This window comes from Urocitellus parryii, chromosome 10, assembly GCF_045843805.1.
Source record: "Urocitellus parryii isolate mUroPar1 chromosome 10, mUroPar1.hap1, whole genome shotgun sequence".
Classification (NCBI taxonomy): Eukaryota; Metazoa; Chordata; class Mammalia; order Rodentia; family Sciuridae; genus Urocitellus; species Urocitellus parryii.
This window is the reverse complement of record NC_135540.1, coordinates 25075715-25096971: the sequence shown is the minus strand read 5'-3', so window position 1 is coordinate 25096971 and position 21257 is coordinate 25075715. Positions and strand designations below refer to the sequence as shown.

Genomic DNA, 21257 nt, shown 5'->3' with positions numbered 1-21257 from the left:
CTGAGTTGCTTAGGGCCTTGCTAAGTTGCTGAGGATGGGTTTGAACATATGATCCTCCTGCCTCAGCCTCTCGAGTCAATGGGCTGACAGGTGCGTGTCACTGAGCCCAGGTTCTAAGTGTATTCTTTAAGTCCTTAATATAATTTGTACTTTTATTAGCCAGTTCTATTACTTGTTTTGTGCTTTGTTCATTTTTCTCTATATAATGTGTACTTGCATATTGTTTCTAAGTCATTCATTTATTAATGTGTATGACAAAATATATGAAATAGGTACTTGAGTAGATCCTAATTATACATTGAAAATTTAAATTTAGTTCTGCAATAATCTTGGAGGCTGTTTTGGTAGAATGGCAATTTCTTTGAAATTGAGATTTTTATTGGTGTGTGTGTGTGTGGGTGGTGTTGGGGATTGAACCCAGGTTTAAGCATCTTAGGCGTGAGCTCGTGTCGATGAGCTGTATCCCTGGCCCTGATACAGAGAATATTTTATTGAGATAAATAGAAGGCTACATATATCTAATGTAATTTTTTAAATAGAATATGGTTTTTCAAATGATTGCCTTTTTTTTTTTTTTAATTCTAGTTCAACCCTGTTGGCTTTTATAATGGAGCTGTTGAAGAACTCAATTGCTATGCAGGAGCAGATGCTTGCCTGTAAAGGCTTCTTGGTAATAGGATATAGTCTTGAAAAGGTAAATAAGAAATATTTTACCATTTGGATTCTTTATTTGCGGTTCATGTACTTGTTCCCTAAGTGATTAAGAAATCCCTGTCGACAAACATGTCTCCTTGGTTAACAGAAAATTAATTAAATTAAAATAATATTTTGTTGTTTTACCTTGTCTCTATTCTTGTATTAAAGAAGTGTGGTAGGGAGCCTCATGCCCTCTTTTACTTTGAGCATAAATTTGTGGGCCAATTTTTTTTTGTGTGTGTTTGTGTGTGTGTTGATAGCCTGTAATTTACTTACCTTGCTTGAATTAGTAGTGTGACCTTTAAACTACTTTTCTTTGCAGTCTTCCAAATCCCATGTCAGCAGAGCAGTACTTGAACTTTGCCTTGCATTTTCAAAATATTTGAGCAATCTTCAGAATGGGATGCCCTTACTGAAGCAATTGTGTGATCACATTCTTCTTAACCCTGCCATATGGATTCATACCCCAGCCAAGGTGACAGATACATTGATTTTGTTTTACTATCTTTGCTAAGGTTTTGTGTTTGAGGAGAATGATAATTATGAGGATATTCTTTTTTTCCTTTTACATAATATTATGTAAGATTCAGTGGTTTGCCTTTTTTGACTAAGTATGCTTTTTTGCTTTTCAGGAAAATTTGGAAGTCAATGTGTTTCCCCTTCTTCTCTCTCTCCCTTTTTGTAAATGAATGTTATTATATTTCAAAATTGAGCTATGGTCTTTATTTTTTATTTTTATATTTATTTATTTATTTATTTATTTTTTATATATGACAGCAGAATGCATTACAATTCTTATTACATATATAGAGCAAAATTTTCCGTATCTCTGGTTGTATACATAGTATATTCACACCAATTGGTGTCTTCATCTCTGTACTTTGGATAATAATAATCATCACATTCCACAATTATTTTTAAATAAAGTTTTATTTAAGAGAGATTTTGTTTATTAAATATGTCAAATTTAGACAATTCTGATGTAAGTATGTAGCTCTGTTCTATTGCAAATATATACACATGTATATATGTACATGTATACACATATATACATGTACATATATACATGTATATATACGTGGTGTGTGTGTATACACACACACATACAGAGAGAGAGAGAGAGAGAGAGAGAGAGAGAGAGAGAGAGAGAGATATTTCCATTCCTTAACAGTTTACCCTGTTCTCACTCTTTGTATCTCCTTATATACTTTTGCATTTTACCAATGTAATGAACTCTGTGTTTCATTTTTTGTGGGGTGGGATACTGCAGATTTAACCCAGGGGTGCTTTACCATTGAGCTACATCCCCAGCCTTTTTTGGTTTTTATTTTGAGATAGCATCTCACTGAATTGCTTAGGGTCTCATTGAATTGGTGAGGCTGGTTTTGAACTTTCAACACTACTGCCTCAGCCTCCTGAGCTGCTGGGATTATAGGGTGTGACACCATGCCCAGCTCTTCATTTCATTCTTATTGGTGCAGCTGAAATGTCACTCTTTCCTTGGAGGTAGGATATACTAGTCTCTCTCATTTAAATTTTATATCAATTCAGATGATAAAGACATGTTTATTTGTACCTACAATGTATTTTTAGCACTTTAATAGCAAACCAGTTACTTCTATGTGAATATAAATGAATTTGTGGTAAAGTCTGGGAAGAGTCTTTATTAAATTCTGATGGATGTATTAAATCATCCTAAAAATTTAGTAGTGGTAGTTTCAAGCAAACTTGACAAAGGAAAATTTTCATTAAATTGCCTAATTATATCCATAATTTTTGTTAAAAGTCATGTTATTTCAAACCCTTTATTTTCTTCTCTCCTCCTCCTTTTCGTCCACTTGCAGTATCTATCATTATTTAGGTTGGAATAGCACATACTTATTCTAGTTGTCAGAAAAAAATGTATGAATACTTTCTTGCTTTTCTGGAATTAAATAATATCTTAATTTCAGCTGGTCTTTTCAAATGTTAAAGAGAAAAGCAGCTGCTGACTCAGATTGCCATTTGGAAATAATCAGAGGAGGCAGCTGGAGGTTGTAGCTTTTTGTCTCCAGGTTAAATTTTGACCTCTTTCGCTTTTCATGACCTTCAGTCTTATTTCTTTTCAAGGATTGTTTCAAGTTGCTTTTTCAGCCTTTTACTAGACACTTTTTTGTCTTACTAACCAGCATATTTGTAAGGTATCATGTCTCTTTTGAAGTGGTCAGAAGGCCTCTTATTAGGTACTTACTTGTAGGGGAATATTTTTTAAGATAATTGCATGATTTTTTTAGATTTATAATATTACATTTAGTTTCTTACCTTCTACTTTTTAATAACTTTTCCTAATTTCCTTTTTAGAATTTGTGAGATTGATAATAAACTTACTTCTGTTTCAGCCATCTGCTTTGTATATCCATGAGGGATTTCATTTTTCTTTTACTTTACTATAAAGGTAATTATAACAAAGGGCAGATCCAAATTTTGTTGGACTTGAAAGTCATATAGTTTGTCATGGTGGGAGTGAGCTCCTTCAGAAAAAAGAATACAATAGAGTGCATACAAAACTACTCTTAGGATCATAGAAGGAGCATGCATTGATGAGTGGTTGAAAGTTTAAGCTTCATTAGCTTCAGAGTAAATCTATCTCTGGTTACTTAAGTCAAAGGTATGGCTGTATGAATGAAACTTTGTTTTTGGAAAAGGAATCAGTAATTCATAATTTTCATTTGTTTTAGATCTGCTCAGAGAAAAAAATTTTAATGACCTAACAGGAAATATGAATTTTCTTATCTATAATGGTCCTTTGTTTACTCAACAAGTATTTGTTGAGTGACTGCTTCTTCCTGGGTGGAGTGGAGAACAAGATAGACCTGATTTTTACCTTCATAGAATTCAGATCTATGGAGAAAGATTGAGTTACCTAATTTATATGGTTATTGGATTCTATAATGAGTGAATGAGGGAAGGTTTATTCATAATTAGCTTATGGTCTTTAATCTTAGGGTCTTCATTCATCTGTGCTGTTATTAAATCCTATTCATTTTTCTTTTACTATAGTATAATTCTTAGTAAACTTTCTCTAGTTTTCTATTTGACTGATTATAATCACGTATCTGCCAGAATTCCTGTGTGTTTCTATTTCATTTTTATTCTTTGTTCTTTTTATTAGTTTTTAAAAAAGTTTTCAGTAAATGTTTCTTTCCTGTATGTTCTTTATTTTTTAGTTGTAGATGTACACAATACCTTAATTTTATTTATTTATTTTTATGTGGTGCTGAGGATCTAACCCAGTGCCTCACATATGCTAGGCAAGTGCTCTACCACTGAGCCAGAACCCCAGCCCCATCCTCTATGTTCTTAACATACCACACTCATCAGATCATTTCTTGGCTTCAAAGCTGTGAATGGTTTCCCATTATTTTCAGAATGTAGTCCCTTATCTAGCTCTAAGCCTTCTTAACAGGTCTCTTCTCTAGATATTTTAGTTTAGAAGCTCAGATCTTGGCTGCTAAAAGACTCAATTGGGGGTGGGTTTTTTTTTTTAAATTTGTTGTTTAGTACACATTAACCTTTATTTTATTTTTATGTGATGCCAAGAATTGAACCCAATGCCTCACACATGCTAGGCATGCACTCTACTGCTGAGCCACAACCCCAGCTCTGGAGAGGTTTTTAAAAACAAGAACAGAAGCAGAATCCCACTCCCTCCACCCTAGATTTTTATTTCATTAGTCTGATGTATGCTTCAGAAATCAGTATTTTAAAAAAATGTTTTCTAATTCTTATAATGTGCAGTTAGGTTTGAGAACCACTGTTCTAGGTTTAGGGAATACTTTTATTTCAACCACTATTTTCCTTATTTACAATTTCTTCTTTTCGGTCTGCCTGTCTTACTCCTTATCTTCGAAGCCTGTTACTCAATTGGTGAAGCTTTTCCTCACTATTTCAACTTACCCATAATAGTTCCTCTGGCCTCTGCATTTGTAGTATTTAAAGCTTATTCTCTAATTAGGTCATGACCATTTTTTTAAAAAATATTTTTTTAGTTGTAGGTGGACACAATACCTTTTTATTTTATTTATGTGGTGCTAAGGATTGAACCCAGGGCCTCACACATGCGAGACAAGTGCTCTACCCCTGAGCCATAGCCACAGCCCTCATGACCATTTTTTATTGCTGCAGATGTATTTATTGTCTCTGATTTTTTGCTTACATTTATGTGTAATTTTCTTCTCAAGTGTATTTCAGCTACTGAGGGCCAGCGTATGTGCCATTGTATACCAGTAACTCAGCGCTGTGTGTATGTAGTTGTAAATGTTTGCTGAATGACTGAAATCAAGTGGTTAAGAATTTGAACTATGTCATAGGAAATTTTACATTGCTTCATGGACAAATAGATAGGACCTATCCATTTAAATAGCAGTAGCTACATTTAAAAAAAATCACCCTTCAGCAATCATTGAATCTTAGTATATGTATAGTTTTCTAAACTATAGTGGTCTTCTCAGCCCCTCTTTTAAATGATTCAGATTCTGTCACATTTTACCATTACTAATTGATTCTTAAATTCATTTGACCTTGATTGTTTTTTTGTAGGATACCTGAAATATAGGTACCTAATTTTCACTCTCTGAAGAAATCCCCAAGGGGACACTGAGGTATCTTGCAGGGTTGAAAATGAAAATGCCTTCCCTGTCCAGGAAGATAATATAACAAATGTTCCGTTGTAAATGATCAGGAGTGATTTGGTCTGTGGCCAAGGGTAGAGAGTGTGTGTGTGTATACATACATATACATATATATATATATATATATATATATATATATATATATATATATATATTACTTAAAGTTATTCAGTTTATAAAATGCATTCACTAGCAATAAAATGAGAAATTCATGATTTCAAGATGAGAGTAGAAAAAAAAAGCAGTCCTGATTTTGTGCTGCAGTAAATATTGGAGTATAGCTTTGGTGAATTTTAGAGGCACAATTTTACTGGACTTTTATATTAAGGTGATCTATGTAATAATGGAAAGCACTTAATCCTTTTTCTGATATAGGAAGAGGTTATTTTGAATCTAATATAAACATGTAAGTTCTTATGTATTTAGTCTATTTATGAGACCAAAGAATCCTTTCGTGAGAGAAATGAAATACATGTATAAGAATTGGAATTTTATGATGAAAATACTAGATTTAAATGTTGTGGTAATGAAATATCATAACAGAATTCTATTTTTCTAATAAATATTTCTTAAGAAAAGCTCTCAATTTTTTTTTTTTTTGGTACTGGGGATTGAACCCAGAGGTGCTTAAACACTGAGCTACATCATCCCTGGCTTTTATTAAAAAATATTTTATTTAGAGACAGGGTCTTGCTGAGTTGCTTAGGGCCTTGCTGAATTGCCGAGGCTGGCTTTGAACTTGTGATCCTCCTGTCTCCAGACTCCTGAGCTGCTGGGATTACAGGTGTGTGCCCACTGTGCCTAGCTAAATTTTTTTTTCTGTGGATTCTTGCTTTTGCTGTTGATTACTCCTGTTTTTTTTTTTCCCTTTTGAGTTACTACTGTTTTTTTTTCCTTTGAGTTGTTATAACTTCTAATTTTCTGAAGAAAATTTTAGCCTTTTAAAACAACTGGGTGCTGGATGTGGTGGGGCACGCCTATAATCCCAACGGCTCTGGAGGCTGAGGCAGAAGGATCTCAAGTTCAAAGCCAGTCTCAGCAAAAGCAAGGCACTAAGCAACTCAGTGAGACCATGTCTTGAAGTAAAATACACAATTGGGCTGGTGATGTGGCTCAGTGGTCAAGTTTCCCTGAGTTCAATCCCCCATAACCCCTACTGCAACCCCTTTCTTCAATAAAAACCCAACAACTGTGCACATTACAGGTAGTTGGTTTATTATAAAGAAGTTACTCAGGCTCATGAATAATTGCTGATTGCTAAATGGCAAAATTATTTCCATGGAATAGTGTTGTACAATTTGATATAATGGGGGTATTTACTTTATAATGCTACTGTAAAAATAGAAATTACTGATTTGATTTTGTGAGGTGTATGTATGCTTGTGTCTCAGTGTGGAGTGTTATCTGTCCTGAGGATTATCATCAAGCTCAGTATCTTACTTTTTGGAACAAGTGTTACTAGAAATGGGATAAAATGCTGATGGGTTTCTTTGATTTAAGTTTTTAATGTTTTACTTTGTAGGTTCAACTGATGCTCTATACTTATTTGTCCACTGAATTCATTGGTACAGTCAACATATATAATACGATTCGCAGAGTTGGTACAGTGCTTCTCATCATGCACACACTGAAGTACTACTATTGGGCAGTGAATCCCCAAGACCGAAGTGGTATCACCCCCAAAGGATTAGGTATATCCTCCTTGCCTATGTGTTATCCCAATAGCAAATCAGGATGTTTGATAGTATCATATTATTGTGCAGTTTTTATAAACCATTATGGCAAAATTTTATTTTAATCTTATAGATAATTTTAGTAGTTTGTTTCCTGTGTTTGCCACAAGTTGATAACTTGCTCTTTATATGGAAGAACAGTGCTTGTGCCCATATAAATTGTTTGGGTAGCAGATATGACTAAAATATTTATAGTGCACTGCAAGTAAGAAGAAATTTCTTAATTTGTTGCTGGTATTGGTGCTGAGATTCATTGAAAACAGTGTTTTGGGGAGATGGATATTTCTTAAAGAAGTAGGGGGCATCTGCTTCTAATAGAGATAATGAAATTATTATAAAATCATAGTAGTGTTTTTCTTATTAGTCAGGACTGACTCAATGAAAGGTTAATATTCATTCATCATGTCAGCAGTTTATGGAAGGGGGAAAATAGAACTTGAACTTTTGCAAAATCTTCAAATTGGCTATGTAAAAAACGAGTTTTTCAGCTGATGTCATGTGACTGTTTAGGTACAAATTGATGCCAATGTCCAGAATTTGCCTCTCTACTAGTTTTTCTTCTGTGTTGGCTGTTTTAGCATATTTTTTCCCTTTATAGTGGCCAGCAGCAGTCTATCTTCACATCTTTCCAGCTTTAATTGCAACAGAGCAATCTGTCTATATCCAGTATTTTCAGCAAAAGTCTCTTTCAGTCTCTTTGCAACTTGGTGGTTCTGACTGCAGCATGTTCCCATATCTGTGGCAGTTATTGTACTGATGGCCCAGAACACTTTTTTGGAGAGTAGGAATGGGTTCAGTCCCTTGATGAAATTGAAGGGCTGTGGTTTGAAATCAGGAAATAGATGGCTGAGGAGCCAAACAAGATATGTTCTCATCTTAGTCAAAGGCTATTTAAATATACAAAGACACATTTCATATTTATATAGTACTTTTTAAGTCACCTTCAAAATAAACTCAGTTTTCTTTTTCTTTTTTTTGAGAAAGAAAATTGGATCTTTACTTTAGAAAGCTGTGAGGACATAAAAAGTTATATGACTTGTTTAAGCTGGCAAGCGTGTGGCAGATGTAAAGCCAAGTCAGAATTTCCTGGTGATGGTTTAATGTTGCTCTGGATGTATCATGTCTTGTCCTGGGTGCTGGCTTTGTATTCTGACCTTCATTTTATAACTAACTAGTGACTGGGAAACTCTCATTCTTCACATGAGAGAGCTGAATAGACTTCTTGATTCTATTCTAAATCTTTAGCCTGTTCTTTGTCTAGGAATTATCACGTGGAACACATTTTAAACAATTTTCTTCCTATTTTAATTGATCTGTTTAAGGCCGTGGTGGTCCTGTGCCTTGGTGGTCTAGTAACTAGCTAGCTGTAAATAGTGATGGGAGGTGTGGATTGTAGAATATATGAGGCAAACAGGTACGAAACTTAAGATCTTAGAACAATGAGTATTTGGTTTCAAAAGCTTTTTACTTTAGAATTATATGTTTGAGACATGAAAATTGACTTAATGTGAGCCATGTGTTACAAAGAACTTTTCTAAGCAGAGACTGAGATGTCAGAGGTAGTCAGCATAATGTTTCCCTTCTTCATGAACAATGCTGTGTGGTGAGGCATGTTTCTTTTTGAGATTTTTTTTGTAATAGCTATAAGAGAAAAAGTTGTTTTCATTTTGAATTCACATATATTATTAATTTTCAAAGTTTAGATTTTCCTTTTTTTAACTTGTTACCTTATTAACACCTTCAGAGTCTTTTAAAATGAAAGTGTACATTATTACTGAACACAAATTTCATTTGTCACTTCATTTTTATGTTTTTGAAATCTTTTGATCTACTTAAAGTATAGACTTTTTTATTGTAGTTTCAGCACAATCTGTTTTGTGCACTTGTAGTATTGTGTGTACAATTGCGTGTGGGATTGAATGCTTGTCTTTTTCTTTTGAGGGGCATAGAAGGGCAAGTCACTCTATTTTTTTTTTTTTTGGTACCAGGGATTGAACTCAGGGGCACTTGACCACTGAGCCACATCCCCAGCTCTATTTTGTATTTTATTTAGAGACAGGGTCTCACTGAGTTATTTAGCACCTCACTTTTGAGGAAGCTGGCTTTGAACTTGTGATCCTCCTGCCTCAGCTTCCCCAGCTGCTGGGATTACAGATGTGCGCTACCGCACCTGGCTGGAAGGTCACTCTTTAGAAAATTTTTATGTTTCTTGTAAGTAAATGGAAAAGCTATTGGGAATGAGAATTTAATATTTAGATCACTTTGAGGTCTTCGAAATACTAAATATGCGTATCTTGTTTCTTTTTAATAGATGGACCACGACCTAATCAAAAAGAAATACTTTCTCTACGAGCATTCTTGTTGATGTTCATTAAGCAATTAGTCATGAAGGTGAGTTCATATTTCTTATCCTGTAGCATACTATGTATTGTAGCTGATCATTTCACATAAAATATAGGCTTGGTTTTTCTTTGTTAGTGAAATTAGACATTGAAATAATCTTTGAATGATGTTTGTTTCCTTTTTAAAAATTTTGTTTCTATTGGGACACACATGAACATAAGTTACTGCACAATTGTAGATTGATTATTGTAGTATATTATATGTTATAAAATCTGTATGAGATCTCAAGTGTTCTCATTCTTTCATTCAGCAAATATATACCGAGTTTCTGTTAAATACCAGGTACTAATCTTGACACTAGCCATATAGTAACCAGCAAAGCTTCTAAAGGAGGTTTCATTTCTAGGGCCTTCTTGTACTGACAATCAGATTTTTAGAGTTAGTGCTCTTGTATAAATGTACCAGATAGGAGTTTTGGCTGTTAGAATTGATTACATTTTGTTTCTCTTCATTTTATTATAGGTAAAGCAAATTTTAATAATATTTTTAAAGAAGGCATTTGCTTTTATAGGGTAGCAATATGTAATTTTTTTGTTACTTATATTTTATTTAGCATTTTCTTACATAATTTTATTTCTTTTTTATATTATATACTATATTCTAATATATTCATATTAAATATTATGTTAAAACATGTATTATGTTAGAATATAAATTATAATAAATATTTATGTATACTATATTAGAATATGTTTTGTATTCTAATATACATATATTCTATATTCTTTTTTAATTTATTTGTTCTAATTAGTTTTACATGACAGCAGAATGCATTTTGATTAATTGTACAAATATGGAGCACAACTATTCTTTTCTCTGGTTGTACACAATGTAGAGTCACACCATATGTGCATACCTGCACTGAGGGTAATGATGCCCATCTCATTTCGCCATCTTTCCTGCTCCATTCTACCTCCCCTTCTCCATCCCCTTTGCCCAAAGTTCCTCCATTCTTCCCATGATGGCCCCCAACCCCTTCCCTTCACCTCCAATCATGGATTAACATCTACTTCTCAGAGAGAACATTTGGTCTTTGTCTTTTTGGCTTATTTTGTTTAGCATGATATTCTCCAATTCCATCCATTTATCTGCAAATGCCATAATTTTATTCTCTTTTAATGCTGAGTAACATTCCATTTTGTATATATAACACAGTTTCTTTATTCATTCATCTGTTGAAGAGCATCTTGGTTGGTTCCACAGTTTAGCTAATATGAATTGAGTAGTTGTACACATTTATGTGGGTGTGTCACTATAGTATGCTGATTTTAAGTCCTTTAGATATAGACTGAGGAGTGGTATAGCTGGGTCAAATGGTGGTTCCATTCCAAGTTTTCTAAGGAATATGTTCTATATTCTTATACATACATATTCAATATTCTTTATTAGCTGCTAGATAAAATTTTGACAAGTGAACCTGTGAGTGAGTGTGTGTGTGTGTGTGTGTGTGTGTGTGTGTGTGTGTATTTGAGATTGCAGCTTTGTTTTACAATTAAAATATTGATAAAGAATGTTGAAAATTTTCATACTGAGCTCATATTTAAAAGTTCAGTGTTCTCAAGCAAAATTACTCTTCATATTTTAGGTACTTGACCATTTATCTTAGTTATACTCTTTACTCTAAATTTAATTTTAAGTAGAAAATTTGTCTTCTGTATTTAGAGGAGTGGTAGGTGTGGATAATTACTGTAACATCATAACTTTATTGGTTTTGGCTATTTTATAGGATTCTGTAGCTTTACCAAAGAGGCTTTCATATGTGGTGTTGAAAACAGATATTGATGTCAGATTTAATTGATTTCTACACAGTCTTGGAGATTGAATTATGCTTCCTGAAATTTTTATTTTGAATATAGATTCTATATTACAATATATTTTTGCCTTTAAAACAGTTGACAAACTTGACAAATCTATGTGTGTAGTTTCCCTTTTAAAAGTAGTTTTCATATGTAAGCATCAGATACTTATATTATTTTTCTGAAGGATTCTGGAGTGAAAGAAGATGAACTGCAGGCCATCCTTAATTACCTACTGACAATGCATGAGGTAATATTTTAATTTCATATTTTGGGATCTTATTTTCTGAAGCTTCATTATGAACTTTTTAAAGGGTAAAAACAGTAAATCTTCATTGATCATATAATTGTAATGGGAGGTAAGGGTGTCTATTTAGGAATTAAATTCTAGCAACTTGTATTTAAATAATTTCTTATCACAGGATGGCTCTGAGAATAATCATGAAAGGCTTTAAAAAGTATTATGGCTGGGGTTGTGGCTCAGTGGTGGAGCACTCACCTAGGGTGTGTCAGGCCCTGGGTTTAATCCTCAGTACCACATATAAATAAATAAATAAAGGTATTGTGTCCAGCTTCAACTAAAAAAAATGTACATATATATAAAAAAAGTGTTACACTTAGATTTCTTTGCGTTAAATCAAGGTGAGAAAAACTAAAAGTTTAGAAATGGATGGAATTATTATGTCTTTATTTTAAATGATAATTCAAAATTCTTACCTTGTGAATTAATAAATATACTTTTAAAATGATTAATAATTGAAAGGTAATGGTCTGACCTATGTTTGTTAATAATCAGGGCATAAAATAATGGCTTAAACCAGGTGCAGTGTCACATGCCTGTAATCCTAGCAGCTTGGGAGCCTGAGGCAGGAAGATTTCAAGTTCAAAGCCAGCCTCAGCAACTTAGCAAGGCCCTAAGGAACTCAGTGAGACCCTGTCTCTAAATAAAATGCAAAAAAGGATTGGAGATGTGGCTCAGTGGTTAATTGCCCCCATTAAAAAAAATGGCTTAAATTTTTTAATTGGATCATATTTGGTTCAAAATCATTAATGATTATGATTTTTTCCCTTGAGTACCATGTTGTATTATGTTTTTAGATTTTCCTGACCAGAAATAATAGTTGACAAGTTTTCTGTTGAAATTCCTGTTATTATATGTAATTTTGTCTTTTATCATTAAATGGAACAAATAAAGGAATTCATAAGAGATAATTGGAAGTCACAATGGTCCATATTTTATCTGTGTCTTAATTCTGGGATCTTTCAGGTCTTCTAAATAATATTTCTCCTGAGGCTCAGTGCCCCAGCTCTAGATTATCTACTTAACTTACCAAAAATAGCTGTCATAGCAAAAATTCAAAAGCACTAAAGGAAAAATTAAAGTCAAGACAACTAAATGAATGAACCTGTGATAGCGGCTCCCCTGCCTCCTTTTTTCCTTTGGGTCAGTATTCCCTATGTATACTTAATGGAATATCCAACAAAGGCTGTGAAGGATTTTCATGAAGATGTTTTTGGAGTTCAGAACTCACATGTGCTCCTGTGCTGATATTCTATAAATATTAACAAATTTTTATTTGTGTAGTAGTATGTTGACTCAGTAATGAACATTTAGGGCCATCTTAATCTTTAATACTGACAACAGATAATAAATGAGAACAACCCAGGACTGGGGTTGTGCTTCAGTGGTAGAGCACTTGATTGGCATGTGTGATCCTCATTACCACATACAAATAAATATATAAAATAAAGGTATTGTGTCCATCTACAACTAAAAACTATTAAAACAAAAAAAGAGCTATCCAGTCAACATTTTCCAAAAAATATTCTTTTAGAGCTATTTTCTTAAGAGACATGGTGAACAAAGTATTCTAGGTTAAATAAGTTTAGGAAATAATTTATAACCTTTTGCCCCTAACACTATCACCAGATTCACATGTATTAGTATGTTAATGACTCTGATATGTATTTCTATAATAAAAAATACGACTTAGTTTCCTCTCTTCTCCCGGTTTTAGTGACGTGTGAGCCTTCCTTGGGGGTAGGAGAAATCCACTAAGTTAGATCTACTATTTCTAGAGAATGTGCCTTTGGGAAATCTTGAGTCATTATAAGAGATATTTTATTTCTCAGAGTAAGAAATTACATGGCTATTTGATGATGTGGGTTTTTTTTTAAATATATTTTTTTTTTTTTTTAAAGAGAGAGTGAGAGAGGAGAGAGAGAGAGAGAATTTTTAATATTTATTTTTTAGTTCTCGGCGGACACAACATCTTTGTTGGTATGTGGTGCTGAGGATCGAACCCGGGCCGCACGCATGCCAGGCGAGCGCGCTACCGCTGAGCCACATCTCCAGCCCTGATGATGTGGTTTTTGATTCATATAGATGAAAGTATTTTAAGAACAACTTGGGAGCTGGGGTTGTGGCTCAGCGGTAGAGCGCTCATCTCGGTGGGACCCTGGGTCTGGTCCTCAGCACCATGTAAAAAATAAAATGAGTGAAATAAAGGTATTGTGTCCAACCATAAAAAAAATATTTAAAAAAGAGAACAATTTGTGCAAAACAAGTATTATAGATATGTCTATTTTTATAAAGTTTAAATTTCTTCTGTTTTAGAAGTATTCATATATATTGCTTTTTCCTCATATTTTTACTTTTTAATTTCTAAATAGGATGACAATCTAATGGATGTCCTACAGCTGCTTGTTGCATTAATGTCAGAGCATCCTAACTCTATGATTCCTGCTTTTGACCAAAGGAATGGGTTACGGTAAGTGTTACTACAGCAAGAGTCTTAATTAAAAAAAGGGCTACTTTGGAAATACTGGAAAGATTCTTAAATATGAAAAGTAGTAAAAGTAGTATTTGACTTTACATTATTATGTGAGTTAAGATATAAGACACACTTATTTCATTATTTTGCTTTTTAAATGAACCTTGGAGACTCTATATTGAGTGACATTTTTTTGATACTGGGGATTCAACACAGTACTCTTGTATTTTTTATTTTGAATCTCACTAAGTTGATGAGGCTCATCTCAAACTTTTCATCGTTCTATCTCAGCCTCCTGTGTCTCTGGGATTACAGGTATTTGCCACTATGCCCAACATTCTTTATTACTATTTGAGTAGTAAAGACAGATACATCATTTCACTATTTTCTATGTTGAGTACTATTGTAAGGTTGATGTCAGCAGAGTTATCTTTGGGTCCTAGAGCAGGAGTATACAATTGCTATTCAAGAGAAGCTCTGCCCTCCCTTTAAAATATTGCTTCTGTTGGGTGTGGTGAAGCAAGGCTGCAATTCCACCAACTCAGGAAGCTGAGGCAGGGGATTCGCAAGCTTGAGGTCAGCCTCAGCAACTTAGAGATATCCAGTTTCAAAATGAAAAGCACAAAGCACTAGGATATAGCTCAATGGTAGAGCTTTCTGGGTTTCATCCCCAGACTTGTAGAACAAACAAATAAAATACACACACACACACACACACACACACACACACACACCCCTCTTCTGACTCCTAATTCCAAATCATATTGGTTTTCTTGGGCTACCATAACTGAATACAATAGATTGGGCTGCTTATACAATAAAAAACTTTTTATTTTTTATATTTGTACATTGGTGGATACTGGAAGTTCAACCTAAAGGTAACAGCAGGGTTGGTGTCTGGTGAGGGCTTTTCTCTTGGGCTGGACATTCGCTTTCTATGACTTTGCATGGCAGAGAGTGAGAGAGAATGAACTCTCTGGTGTCTCTTATAAATATACCAACATTATTGGATCAGGGTCCCATTTTAATGGCTTTATTTAACCTTAATTATTGCTTTAGGGGCCCTATTTTCAATTCAGCCACACTGGGGGTTCGTGCAGCCTTACCATATGAATTTTTGGGAACACAGACATGTAAAACGTTTAATTCAAAATAACCACCACAGACAAAAGCACCATACCTTCCATTTACATATTGGGAAGTTTAAAAGATTTTTGTGACACAAAGTTTAATAGCTACTTTGTTAAATGATCAGCTAGAGTCACTAATCGTCTCATTATAATAAATTTCCCACATTAATCTTATCACATATCCTTTATTTGCTATTATAAGACAGAAATGACTATTATACTTAAGAAATGTATTTTTTAGAGTTTTCCAGAGAAACAGATCCAGTAGTGTGTGTGTGTGTGTGTGTGTGTGTGTGTGTGTGTGTGTGTGTGTAAGGTAGTTTCAGAGTTTCAGACAGAGAAATTTCAATGAACTAGGCTACAAGACTATGGAGGCTGAGAAGTCCAAAATCTTTAGAGGTAGGCTGTAGAGCCAAAGAAGAGTTGATGCAATTTAGGTCCAAAAGCAGACTGACAGAATTTCTTTTTCCTCTAAAGGAAGTCACTTTTTTCCTAGCCTATTTTCAAGACCTTCAAATGATTAGATAAGGCCCACCACTTGTTTTGGAGAATGCTTTACTCACAAATGATTTAAATGTTAATCTCACCCCCCCTCCAAAAAAAAAAATACTTTTACAAAAATATCTAGCATTAATCTTCAACCAAATATTTGGGTATCATAGCCTAGCCCAATTGACCCATAAAATTAGTATAAGAGTAAAGGCATTTATTTACAGTGTGTCATTTATTTATAGTTTTGCCACAATCAGAAATTACTGTTTCTCCTCACAATTGTCTAATAATTTTTTTGAAATAGATCAAATTACTGATAAACCAGCCCTAGTCACAAACAGAAAGATACTAAAGAGCCAAATAATTTAGAACAGAATTATAGATAAGAACCTATGAAAAAAAATATATATATGTATGTATGTTGTGCAGCCATCTCAGATTTCAAAGCAAAATGATGTTAAATGTCCTCCAGGTTGCTCTTAAATTAAGAAAAATCTATACTTGACTGCTTGTTCTTAATTAGTCAGATGGTTTTAGTCTTATACCATATCACTCTGTTCTTTCTCTGACCTGTATTGTGAGTTTATAAGTAGATATTGGCAAGGTTCCCCTACCCCCAAATCAAAGAATGTATTTACTAGACTTTTGTGAAGGAAGAAAGCACATGACTACCAAGCGTTTGTAGATGTTCAGTCTTAGGTTTGTGGTCCCTGTGACTGTTGGGTTTCAGTAGGCTTTGGAGTCTTATTCTGTATTTAAATAGGATAAGTATTTGTATTTATCTAGCATTGCAAAGAATGAATATTTTTAATAAGCAGCTTGATTTTTAATGAGTTTGAAATCTTCTAAATAAAGATCAGAAGTTTTTATTCTTAGTAATCATATTAATACAAAACAGACTGGTCTTATTAACTTGTTTCTTTGGTATTTCATATTTGTTAACTTAGTTTCAGAATAATTAAAAGGTTTATGTGAAGATGTAGTTTTTAAAATTTTGGTGTCTATAATTTTATAACCTTGTATTGTTAGTATTTGTGTAGTAGTGTCCAGTATTTTGTTAATTATTATAGAATCTTACTAATTTTTACTTTAAAATTATTTTAAGGCAGGAACATAGACATTTAATTATGAGTAAAAATTATGTTATTGAAATTCTTGACAATGAAAGTTTGTACTATATAATTTTAGTCTTAATGTGTGAACTCTTGGTTCACAGCCTCATATCAGACTTAGTTTCCCTAGGACTGAACATATTCGTTGTGGATAATTCCTTGTATCCTTACCTTTCAGTTTTTTTGTAAATGTGTATATATATTTTTAGTTTTAGATGGACACAATACCTTTATTTTATTTGTTTTTATTTTTATGTGGTGCTGGCGCTCGACCCAGTGCCTCATGCATGCTAGGCAAAGGCTTTGCCACTGAGCCACAACCCGGCCCCACCTTTCAGTTTTTAATGCCTTAACTTTGATGACACTTTCTGCCATTCTGTTTATCTATTCCTGTTTTAAAAATCTGTACCTTTTCAGCATTGCAATGTTTCCACATCAAAAATCTTATGCTCCAGTGTCTTGCTTATTGATCCCACCCATCTGTTTCCTTCCATTTTTCTGATACCATTCTTTCCAATGCTCTTCAGGCTCCTAGAGACCTTTTGTCCCTTGATCTCCCTATTATTATACTAGTCTGTCATTTTTCTATCCTTGTTTACTTCCTTCCTATCCTGGTTGACTGCTGGAACTGGTTTCTAGTGAAAACTCCCTTCTACCATTGTCCTGTTACATCATCTCTTGAGAATCGTAATCCTAAATCAGTCTGTGTAGGGACCATCTCAGCTGGTGGAAGAAATCTTGTAGCCCATATATTAAAGTTGTTTTTAAAAGTCAGTTGCACTTTTGCCATTGTTAAACCTTGATTTTATTTGTCCATTCAGATAAGATTCCAGATTTTTACAGTTTTTCATTATTGTTCTCAGCAACAGTAGCTTTATCTACTTCATCAAAGCTATCAGAAGGGAATTATTTCAACTTCCATCTTCTTTTTTTAAAGGTGTACACCAGAGCCCATTCTTCCTGTTTTTTATTTTTATACCAGGGATTGAACCTAGGGGTCTTAACCACTGAGCCACACCCCCAGCCCTTTCTATTTTTTATTTTGAGACAGAGTCTTGCTAAGTTGCTTGGAGCTTCACTAAGTTGCTGAGGCTGGCTCTGAACTTTTGGTCCTCCTGCCTCAGCCTCCTGAGTTGCTGGGATTACAGGCCTGTGCCACCAAGCCCAGCCTTCTTCCTGTTTATGACTGTCTTTCCACTGTTGCTTTTGATCATATTTTTTTGTATTTCTTATGTTGCCTTCTTTTGGTGATTTTTCCATAAAGGTCTATTTTAATAGATATGTTGGGCTGCAGCCACTCCGATTCTTTTAAATATTGACTATTGCTGCTTTCTTGCTACAGTGACAGCTGAGAGTGTGACAGAGATGATAAGGCCCACACAATATATTTACTATCTGATTAGTCACAGGGATGTTTCCTAACCCCTGTGTTAGTAAATGCTGATAGAGTCCCCACACCCCTCCTCTCATTATATGTTATTTTAAGACTAGGTTAAGCTCTAGCAAAATGCATTTTTGTAACTGTGGGGTTTGGGTTAGTTTTGTGTTTTATAGACCTTAAAAATGTTGTTTTTTTGTAACATTTACTTGACACCATTTGTTACTGTAACAAAATTATTTGATTCAATGTGTGCTTCACTAAGTTTGGCAGTATCATTTTGATTTTTATAGTATTAGTACAGCATAATTGACATGCAAACAATTGCATGTTTGAAATATATAATTGGTTAAGTTTCAACATAATGTATAAACTATGAAACCACCACAATAAGGTAATGGCAAATCTGCCACTGCCAAAAGTTTCCTGGTGCCCTTTTATAATTCTTTCCTTATACTGATCCCAAGTCAGATAGTGAGCTGCTTATTGTCACTGTAGTTTACATTGGATTTGTAGATTTTTGTATAAATGGAATCATGTAGTATGCAATATTTGTCTTTCTCTTTCACTCACCATAAATTGTTTTGGGATCTATCAATATTGTTGCATATATCAATAGTTTATTCTTTTTTGTTATTGAATACTATTCCATTACTTGTTATGTCCCACAAATTATTTAGCCATTCTTTTATGTGGACATTTATTTTTAGCTTCTGGTTCTTGATAACAAGCCTACTTTGAACATTCATGTAAAGTATTTGTGTGGATATATGCTTTTGTATATCTTGGATATGTATCATTATATCAGCATATAATGATAGGTATATTTTTAATTTTTAGGTAATCATTAAGCTGATTTCCAAAGTTATAGTGTCATTTTATATTCCTCCAAGTAGCATGTGAGAATTTGCTCGCTTCATGTTCTCAGCAACACTTGGATGATCAGTCTTTAATTTTAAACATTCTAATAAGTTTGTGATAGTATCTAGTCTAGTTCTAATTTGCATTTCCTTAGTAACTAATTATGTCCAGCATCTTATCATTTGCTTGTTTGCCATTTGTATAGGTTTCTTGAGTGAAATGCCCAAATCTTTCCCTCATTTTTTAAATTGTGTTTTTTATTTTCTGCTTTTGTGTTTAAGAATTTTCATATAGTCTGGGTATAAGTACTTTATCTGGTATGTACTTTGTAAATATTTTCTCCAGTCTGTGGTATATCTTTGTGCTCTTACCAGAGTCTTTCAAAGAGTGGTTAGTCTTAATTATAATAAAGTCCAAATTCTTTTATGGATTATTGTATTTGTGCCATATGTAAAAACTTTTTGCCCATGTCAAGTTTGGAAATACTTTCTTCTAAAAGTTTTATAGTTTTAGTTTTAACATTTTAGTTTATGCATAATTTAATGTTAGTTTTTGTATTTGATGAGAGACATGGATCAAGGTTGTTTTCTTTTTACATATGAATATTCAGTTCTTCTGGAACCATTTGTTGAAGCGATTATCTTTTCTTCACCAGATTACCTTCTTAGTTGAAAATTTCAGTTATTTTTACATTAATTATTTTTCTTGATGCTAAACCTAAACTGTTATAATTACTGTAGGCATAAGGTTAGATAGTGTGAGTTTTCATACTTTGTTCTTCTTTTACCAGTTGCATTTTCAGATATGTTTTAGAATTGGCTTGTCAGTTTCTATAAAAGCTTGCTGGAAGTTTGTGATTACCTTGAATCTATAAATCAGAGGGAACAAATAATAACTTAATATTGATCCAGTATTGATTCTGAATTATGAACTCTACATCTTTCTCCATTTAAGTCTTTGTTTTGAGCAGTTTAGTAGTTTTCAGTGAATAGTTTTAAAAATTAGTTTAGATTTCACATTTAGTATTTAGATTTCTTTGTCAGATTTATCTTTGAGTATTTAAGATTTCCTGATGCAATTGTAAATGATATTCTTAACATAAATTTTTGTTTATTCATTGCTACCACTTATAAATACACACTATGGCTTGGACATGAGGTGTTCCCCAAAAGGTCCTGTGTGAGCAGGAGGTAAATGATTATATTATGAGAGCTGTCTCTTAATTAGTGGATTAATCCATTTGATGGATTAATAATTTAAATAGATTAACTGGGTCATAACTGTAGGCAGGCAGTGTGTGATGGGACGAGGAGGGTCTGGGGGCATATCCTGGAAGGGTGCATCTTCCCTCGGTCTTGGTGTCTCCTCTGCTCCCTGGCTGCCATGAATGGAGTAGCTCTCACAGCCTTTTCTTCAATTTAGACCCAGAGCAATGGATTTAGCTGACCATGGATTAAATCTCTGAGACTGTCCGTCAAAATAAACCTTTTTCCTCCAGAGATTTGTTTAGGAAAGTACATCATATTCAAGGGAGAATGGGACATTCTCAACAGAGATGCCTTTGGGGTAACACAAGGGATATGTATTCGAGGCAAAATATGGGTCACCTCTAGAAGGAGAGACAGTTCCAAATAACCTTTTTCTTCTTTAGGTTTTTCTGGTCAGGAATTTTGGTCACAGTGAGGTAAAGCTGACTAACATAATATAATTTTCATTTTTTTCTTTTTTCTGAGAGAGTGTGTCTCCATTTTGCCCAGGCTGGCCTTGAATTTATAATCTTCTCATTGTTCCTTGCTTGTTTGATCTTTTTTTCCTATAAGTTATTAGTAAAATGGATTTTTTTGCTGATTCCTTATGATTTTCTATGTAGATCTTTGGTCTGCAAATCAAGATAGCTTTAATTTTTTTTCTGTTCTGAATAATATTGCAAGTTCTACCTCTCCATTGTGTGTTGTAGTTCCAGTGTCCTTTCATTTTCAAGATCTGTCTTGCCTTGCTTTGGGTCTTTGTTGTCCATTTTCCACACAGGAAGCAGGCAGAGAATTGGGGGGTATTTCAAATCTTATTTGAATTTAGAAAGACTGCTTTTCTGATTTGGGTGTGTTCTGTATGTGTGTATTTCTTGGGAGAGTTTCAGACTTTTGTAGGTTCTTTTATAGATTTAGAGGATCCTTCTCCTCTGTTCTCATCTATCCCCTGCTCCCTTCTAGGA

At 33.7% G+C, this 21257-nt stretch overlaps 1 protein-coding gene across 4 annotated transcripts in view; it reads left to right on the top strand.

Annotated features, from left to right (window-relative positions):
* The window catches only part of Lrba (LPS responsive beige-like anchor protein), a 683057-nt gene that overhangs the window by 103172 nt on the left and 558628 nt on the right, over window positions 1–21257 (top strand). For all 4 annotated transcript variants that reach the window (XR_013344428.1, XM_026384651.2, XM_077803581.1 and 1 more), the window contains exons 12-17: window positions 586–694; window positions 1019–1171; window positions 6889–7057; window positions 9411–9490; window positions 11486–11548; window positions 13972–14069. Coding sequence is in view for 3 of the 4 variants with exons in the window: in XM_026384651.2 (XP_026240436.2) it covers window positions 586–694; window positions 1019–1171; window positions 6889–7057; window positions 9411–9490; window positions 11486–11548; window positions 13972–14069 (672 nt within the window). In the remaining variant the exon portion in view is untranslated. The remainder of the gene's footprint in view (window positions 1–585; window positions 695–1018; window positions 1172–6888; window positions 7058–9410; window positions 9491–11485; window positions 11549–13971; window positions 14070–21257) is intronic.